This window comes from Lactuca saligna, chromosome 9 (assembly GCF_052625555.1).
Source record: "Lactuca saligna cultivar CGN05327 chromosome 9, ASM5262555v1, whole genome shotgun sequence".
In the NCBI taxonomy this organism is placed as follows: domain Eukaryota; kingdom Viridiplantae; phylum Streptophyta; class Magnoliopsida; order Asterales; family Asteraceae; genus Lactuca; species Lactuca saligna.
Window position 1 is genome coordinate 185812005 of NC_136425.1, and position 7957 is coordinate 185819961.

At 33.8% G+C, this 7957-nt stretch overlaps 1 protein-coding gene across 1 annotated transcript; it reads right to left on the bottom strand.

Moving 5' to 3' along the window:
- Nucleotides 1-5020: 5020 nt before the first annotated feature.
- LOC145015755 (bifunctional riboflavin biosynthesis protein RIBA 1, chloroplastic-like) lies at nucleotides 5021-7647 on the bottom strand. Its single transcript, XM_078974228.1, has 6 exons — nucleotides 7488-7647; nucleotides 6675-6890; nucleotides 6086-6408; nucleotides 5879-6008; nucleotides 5482-5778; nucleotides 5021-5273 (listed from the first exon to the last, which is right to left on the bottom strand). Exons 1-6 carry the CDS (start codon nucleotides 7587-7589, stop codon nucleotides 5025-5027), a joined length of 1317 nt encoding a protein of 438 aa, XP_078830354.1. The 5' UTR covers nucleotides 7590-7647; the 3' UTR covers nucleotides 5021-5024.
- Nucleotides 7648-7957: the final 310 nt, after the last annotated feature.

A 7957-nucleotide genomic window follows, 5' to 3' on the forward strand; every position in this document is an offset into this window, starting at 1 on the left:
AGAATGAAGGTCTCAAACTCTAAGTCTAGCCTCCCAAGGCTGAAATACCGCGTAAAGTTGCAAGCTTTACGTCCATGCATGGCATCTAAGGCTCGAAATGCCAACATAAGCTCTATATAGGGTTAGATGCATAAAAGCTTGCCTCTAACTTAATAAAGCTTGGACCTTCAGACTCAAAGGACATCCTACAGTCCAGATCTGAGGTTTCAATCTTATGACATCCTCAAGTCACTCAATAACCAAAAGATGAATGGGAGAAAACCCTAAAACTACCTAGAATGAGATCTAACAAAAGAAATGGTCAAGATGGTAGCTTTTTACCTCCAAATAGAAGCTAATCACTGAAGAACACTGGATCCAAAAGTCCCTCCTCGATCCAATTCGTGTTGCTCTCCAAATCTCCTTCCAAAAATGCACAAGAACACTCAAATTAATATATATATATATATATATATATATATATATATATATATATATATATATATATATATATATATATATATATATATATATATATATATATATCTTTCTCTCTCTCTCTCTCTCTCTCTCTCTCTCTCTTTCTCACTCTCATAACGATTTGAAATGGTCTAGGGTTTCTCACAGAGCTCTAAGGTGACAAGGGAGGCGGATATGAAGGCTTAAGGTCCTTTAAATAAGACACAAACCCTGAAAATTAGGGTTTTCTAACTCAGCACCTACTCGTCGATTTGGGGTCCTCCAACTCGTCGAATAGACTCTAAAAATCACGCGGCCATTAACTCCTCTACTCGGCGAGTTGGAGCACCAACTCGTCGAGTTCCTCTGAAATAAAGAATGTAAATAATTAAATATTATACCTGGGAGTCGGGATGTTACACTAAATTTGGCATGTAGATCAAGTTCTACCCCAAACGTAATATACTTTGCAAAACTTATTTCCGAAAATTGCAACCCCCCTAATTTATTGAAAATAAAATGATTTATTAAATTATTAAGATTATTATTATTATTATTATTATTATTATTATTATTATTATTATTATTATCATCATCATCATTTAAACATAAAAAAAAATAAAAAAATAAAAAAAAATAATTGGGAATCGGAAAAAGGGCATTACAGGACAACTAGTAGGTATGCCTGGGTCATCTAACAGAATAAGATGACAAAAACTTGATTATTCTAAATGGTCATGTGAATTACGTTGTTAGTGTGGACTTATAACCCACAGATGTAGATGATATGAGATATCGTATTCATCAAATACTCTAACATTTTAGATGCCTTTAAATAACTTACACCGGCCAAGATTCCCCTAGCTGTATAGTAAAACCATTGCTTAAACGATTTATCGGGCAAGGTGATTCTTTCAAATGATCGTTGAATTGGGATTTGTGAGAATCCATTGGGCTAGATATGTATGGGTAGATTGTCTTATAGATATCTACGTTGAGTTATTTATCTATATTGTTTGGTAATATTTGTTTTGTAGGATTAGTATATATATGATTATTTATCATTATAATATTATGTGCTTGAAAACCCTATCTGTATCACCAGGTTGAGCTGCCTCATTCAAATTTATATGTAACACATGTAGCAGTATTAAGGTTATTGTGAATTCAATAGGATGCCGAGTGAATAAAGAAACAAACTTGTAATAGTATTCGGAACATTATTTTTTATCTCAAAATGTTTTATTAAACTAAGATTTTTCGAAACAAAGACAACATAGTATTTTAAAGTGTAAAGAACAAATTTTAATATTTTCTGAAAAATAAAGGATGTCACACATAATCAACTCTCTTAATTTTCTCTACTGATTTATTTTTGTTCAATTTCAAATTTGAGCAAATTTATGGTAACAATAAATCCTAAAATTAAAAGCGAAGATATTGATTTTTTGGTATTTCAACTTTAGGGACATGATTAGAATTTTGAATCCTATCTAATAAATTAAAGTTTTTTTTATCACTTGTCACACTTTCATTTAATTTGATAAATGTTATTTTGTAGTTATTTTGAATTAATTTTCTTCATAGATCATATTATAATTTTTTTTTCTATTTTGTTAAATTTTACATTTAATCTAATAATTGTCATAAATATAGTAACAAATTGATATCAATTTCATTGATAAACTTATCTTTTAATTTCAAAATTCTCAAACTTAAAGCTTATTAGTTTCTTTTATTTATTTAAATTATTTGTTTAAATTTAAAAAATAAAAAATATTTTCATTATAATAATAATTCATTATTTTTCTTATTTTCTTATAAATTCAAAGTTTTAAATATTTTGAAATTTATATTTATCTTTTTTTAAATTAACTAATGTAATATATGAATCTCATAACTAGTTTAATAAATATTCTAAATGATAGATGACATTAAAAGCAAAACTCTAATGGAGTTTGTGTTTTTTTCAATAGAAAACCATATATATCGAATGGGAAATCGACGCAAAGATGCGAATACAAGAGTATGAATACAAGGAAAAATAAAACGAATTAACATTGACTAAATTGAAAAATTAACCTAAACGAAGTAACGAACTCCTCAATTCAAAGCCAATCCGTAATTAAGGAGTCTTGTTGATAATTTAATTATTTATATGGGATTTTGGGACATGCTAAGTAATGTAAATGTTTATTTGATAGTGATGGATTTTTTTTTTTTTTTTTTTTAAATCTACAACTTTTATATTTTTACCGGTGAGGGAGAGACATTTTTCCAATACACTTGATATCACAATGTTACCCTTTGGTTGACACAAATATAAATCACGAGTAAATTTCTTGTTATTATACATCATGTCACAACAAAAAATATTTTGTTGCTGCAAAAGATAGGGTATTACACCGCTGATACCATTAATGACAATATGGCGTCGCTAATGGATCGTCTCTATTTCTCCGTAGCTATTATTTTGAAAAACAAAACTTCAAAAATGGTCCATATGGTTTTCGAAAATTTGAAGTTTAGTCCTTAATTTACAAAAACCTCATGGATCATCCCTATGGTTTCAAAACTTTTAACATATGGTCATTTTCGCTAACTCCGTTAACTTTTGACCGTTAAATAAAGAGCATTTTTGTTTTTTCACTACCAAAAGGACCATTTATGAAGTTTTGCATTATTTAAAGGAAAAAGAAAAAAAAATTAATTATTTAATATTAAAGCTCTCTCTCTCTCTCTCTCTCTCTCTCTCTCTCTCTCTCTCTCTCGAACTTACGATTTAAAAAGACATCTTCAGGTCCTTTTCCAGACCCATAAGTGTGTCCAATATGTGTGGGTGTGATGTTGAAAATCGAATTGTGTTCAAGCCCATAAATCAAGATTTGAAAATCGAATTCGTTAGAACCCAAAACATGAAAATCGCTAGAATCCAGATGAAGGTTTTAGCCATAGTTGTCACTCTTGTTCCCGTTTTGGTCCAATTCTAATTACCATAATCGAATTTTTGAAGATTTACCTTTTGATCTTTTTGTTGAAAGGTCTGCAAGGATTTAATCCATGCTAAGTTGAAAATTTTGTCTTCAATCTCCAGCAATGATTCAAGAACATCGTCGAACTGAGATTTTTTTGAAACAAAAAACAGATTAATCGGGCTCACCCAATCATCCAACCGTTGGTTCCCGACATTAGAATCAGTCGACGAGGAGCATTAGAATCGACCCACAAAAACAAACCTAGAATCACCGGTACCGACCACCACCACCCTCGCCGGAGAATCAGGATAGCGATAGAACAGATGGTCCCTAACTTTTCTTTACAGTCTCGTTATGGAAGACGGTCTTGCCGCTATAACTGTGAAAACCTATAACTTAGGTAATCTAGAAATGGATAGAGTCCCATAAACCCATCTCAAATATATTCCTCACTCAAATTGATCTTCAAACTTGAAATCAGAAACCTTGTATCAAATCCCTCTCTAAGAAGTCAGACCAGAACATGATGGTGATGGCTCCCCTTCAAAAATTGAATCCCCAACTCAAATTGAATCCATAGCATCGCCTCAACAATGGTGTGTGTTCATAGTCTCAGAGGCGACAGAGGAAGACACGGCCAAGATTACCCGATCCCACAAGGCGTACAAGCTTAAGGTGACTAAGATAGAGAATCCCGCCAGTGGAAAGGTTGGTGGCAACTTTAATGGCAAACCAATTAGCATCAGATTTCCGGTGGCGGAGGATAGACGAGTGGATTCGTTAAAGCTTAGACATAAGCTGAACGAGCAAGACTCCGGAGAGAGAGAGAGAGAGAGAGAGAGAGAGAGAGAGAGAGTGTGTGTGTGTGTGTGTGTGTGTGAGTGATAGGGTGGGACCCCTTGCATATTAAATTTTATTTAGTTATTTATTTATTTAAAAAAAGTAATAGAAAACCTCAAATAATCCCTACGTAGTGAAATGACAAAAATGTCTCTTACTTAACGGCTAAATGGTAACGGAGTGAGCCAGAATGATCAAATGTTAAAAGTTTTGAAACCACAGGAAGGATCCATGAATTTTTTATAAATTAAGGACCAAACTTGAGATTTTGTAAAACCACAGGCACCATTTTTGAAGTTTTGTCTACTCAAAAGCATTGCAATCACCGCTAAAAGTCAATGTTTTTGTAATATCTTGTTGCCGCTATTGATTAATTATGGTGGTACAATCGTGTAATCAGGCTAACGGTAAACTGTTGCCAACGTAAACAACGTTGTTGCTAATTTTACGCGTCGTCCCTATTGGTGTAGCCAGTTAAAGTTTATTTTTGTATAATAATATTTATTATTAATTTATCATTATTCTTTCATTTAGTTTTGTATTTACAAATAGCAAATAACATGTTTGAACGTTTCATTTTATTCTTCGAACCAACTAAACTTGACAATAAAATGTAATGAAGTTTTTACACGACTTACATTACAATTACAACACTCGATGACAAACCGACAATTTATTTAACAAATTCTTTTTAGCGTGACTTCTCTTATCTCTCTTATCTCTGTAAGTGAAGTATATGAATCGACTTCGTACTTATACATCTCAAAATTGTTAATTAGTCGGGTACACTGAGTGCGTTTTATCGTTTTGATGGATGAGGTTAACCCCATTATTCACTGACCCGTAAATATGACCCATCTTGGTTCGCTTGGTCTCAAGATATCTCTTGTTGTGCTCCGTGATCAAAGTCAAAAGGGGAACTCTGCTTGTAACTTCCAAACCATATCCTTTGAGCCCAATGCATTTAGCCGGATTGTTCGTCATCAGCTTCATCTTTCTAACACCAAGGTCTTTTAAAATCTGCATATGGTTCAAACAAATCAAGATTACAGTCTAATTGGGTGGCCTGACAAAAGTGCATAGCACACACTTGTATATAGTACCATATAATATATAGTATTGTATAGTAGTACAAACAAGTATTGTATAATATAAATACATATACTACACTAGTGAATTATGAGACTAGGCAAGCTTTATGTGGTTATTTCCAACATGGTGAGCGTACCTGTGCAGCAACGTCATATTCCCTTGAGTCAACAGGCAAGCCGAGGTCCTCATTGGCTTCCACAGTGTCACGTCCATCATCTTGAAGGTTATAAGCACGAAGTTTGTGGCCTAAACCGATGCCTCGGCCTTCATGACCTCTGAGGTATACCACTACACCCCTCCCAGCCTCTTCGATTTGTTGCATGGAAAGTGCGAGTTGGTTCCCACAATCACATCTAGCAGATCCGTATATATCTCCTGTTAAGCATTCCGAGTGTACCCTCACAAGTATATCATTCCCATCCCCGATTTCACCCTGTTTCAACAGACACGCATGCAACTTTTCATCATTTTATTCCCAACTTTCTATTTTGTTTTGATTGATCGTGTGTGTAAAAGACATGAATGTTGCTCACCTTGACCATAGCGACATGTTCCATCCCATTTAAGATCGACTTATAACAGTAGGCAACAAACGACCCCCATGTAGTAGGTATACGTGCAGCAGAAACTTGTTCTACTAAATGATCGGTTTTCCTCCTATACCTGCCAATTTAAATCAAATGTCAAGAAAACCACACTCATACATTCCCATATATATTGGTCAAAACGACATCACCCACCTGATAAGATCAGCAATAGAAATGATTTTCATGTTCTCCTTTTCGACAAATTTCCTAAGTTTTGGTAATCGAGCCATCGAGCCATCATCATCCACCACCTCACATATGACTGCTACAGGGTCGAACCCAGCTAGCATGGCTAGGTCAACCGAAGCTTCGGTGTGACCAGCTCTTTTCAAAACACCTCCTTCTCTGTATCTTAATGGAAATATATGGCCTGGGCGATTAAAGTCCTCGGGCTTTGACTCTTTTGAAGCTAGAGCTTTTACTGTTGTTGCCCTATCATTAGCCGACACCCCTGTGGTTGTTCCATGTTTTGCATCCTATAAATTTTATATTAGAAAACTATCAGAACAACATAACCGACAAATATTTTCCTTTTTCAGGTAAGGATAAATGCAAGAAATATCAAAATACGTCCATTTATGTGTGTGTGAAAGCATATCCCACTTTCCCTTTTTTCCATGGCTTTTCCTTATTAAGGTACTATGATACTTTGAAAATTATATAATTAGGTAGATTTTTCAAGTGTGTTGCTATAATTAGCTAGATTCTTTTGCAAGATGAATCATTTAATAAGATTACGTACCACTGAAACTGTGAATGCTGTGCGATTCTTGTCCTCATTATGTTTTACCATTAGAGGAAGTTGTAATCTTTCAAGATCTTCTCCTTTCATGGTTACACAAACAATCCCAGTTCCATGCTTAACAAAGAAAGCCATAGCCTCCGGTGTAACACTTGATGCTGCCATTACTAGATCCCCCTCATTTTCTCTGTCCTCATCGTCTACAACCATCACCATCTGTGGTATAAACCAAAGGGTTAAATGCAATAAATATCAACATACGTTCATAAAACTTTTTTATGACAACTTGTAATTAATTTTATTTCATACATTGTAATTTAGAAAACTTCTCAGTCATAGCAATATCATTGAATACAAAGCAGGTTTTACTGCGATATAACTGAGTATATTTAACAATGTACGAATATCCTAATGAGAAAAAAACTGGAAAAAAATGGAAGTATGATGCTATACAGGATTTTTAAGGTATAATTTACAAATAAGAAAAAAATGAAAGTGCAATGTTATAATAGATAGAAATTAAAGCAAGATGTGATAATAAACAAAACAATTAAAGTATTTTGTTATTTCTTCCATTTTCAAAAAAGGCGAGGGTGTGAGAGTTTCAGTTCAATGTGGATGTGGCTCTTTATACACCACCAAACTCTTATGTCATTTAGTACATTATGCTTTTTTAAGGAATGGCAGTTTAGGCTAGCTTAGAGATTATAAAAATAACCATGTTGTAGAAAGAATAAGCAAATGCCGAATTACTCGTGTAGTTTAATCACATAGTAAAATCACGAGGGAAAACAAAAAGAAGTTTAAAACAACCTTTCCTTGGCGAATATCTTCAATGGCATCTGAAATGGATGAGAAGCCAGGTGTGGGGAGATCCAAGTCATATTCATCAGCACCAAGGGGGAAAGAATTCATGGTGGCAATGGAATCTGCTGTTAGTATTTCAATCCCAGATGACACACTTACAGCAGTTTTCCACAAATCTACAGGCTCGAATGAAGTTTTGGACCTACCACCTGATTTACTTATGGAGCACAACTTTGTACGAAGAAACGCCTCTGAAACATGCATGAGATTTCGAGAGTGAAGACCATTGATTGAGCTGATGAAGTTTGTGCTCATGCTACATTAAAAAAAAAAAGTTATAATCAATTAGTACACTTACTACAAAGATCTATAGCCAATTAAGGAAGCTCTAATTCTAATTTTAAAACATGATTAAAAAAAATCAATATATTGGATTTCATCCATGAAACAAATCCATGGAATCGTAAACTTGCTTA

Bases quoted from the DNA above. Each gene is read 5' to 3' on its own strand.
- LOC145015755 (XM_078974228.1), bottom strand. From the start codon at position 7,589: ATGAATTCTTTCCCCCTTGGTGCTGATGAATATGACTTGGATCTCCCC. The intron at 6,009-6,085 runs GTGGGTGATGTC...TTAAATTGGCAG, and splicing joins TCTATTGCTGATCTTATCAG to GTATAGGAGGAAAACCGATC. The intron at 5,779-5,878 runs GTGAGCAACATT...CTGTTGAAACAG, and splicing joins AACATGTCGCTATGGTCAAG to GGTGAAATCGGGGATGGGAA.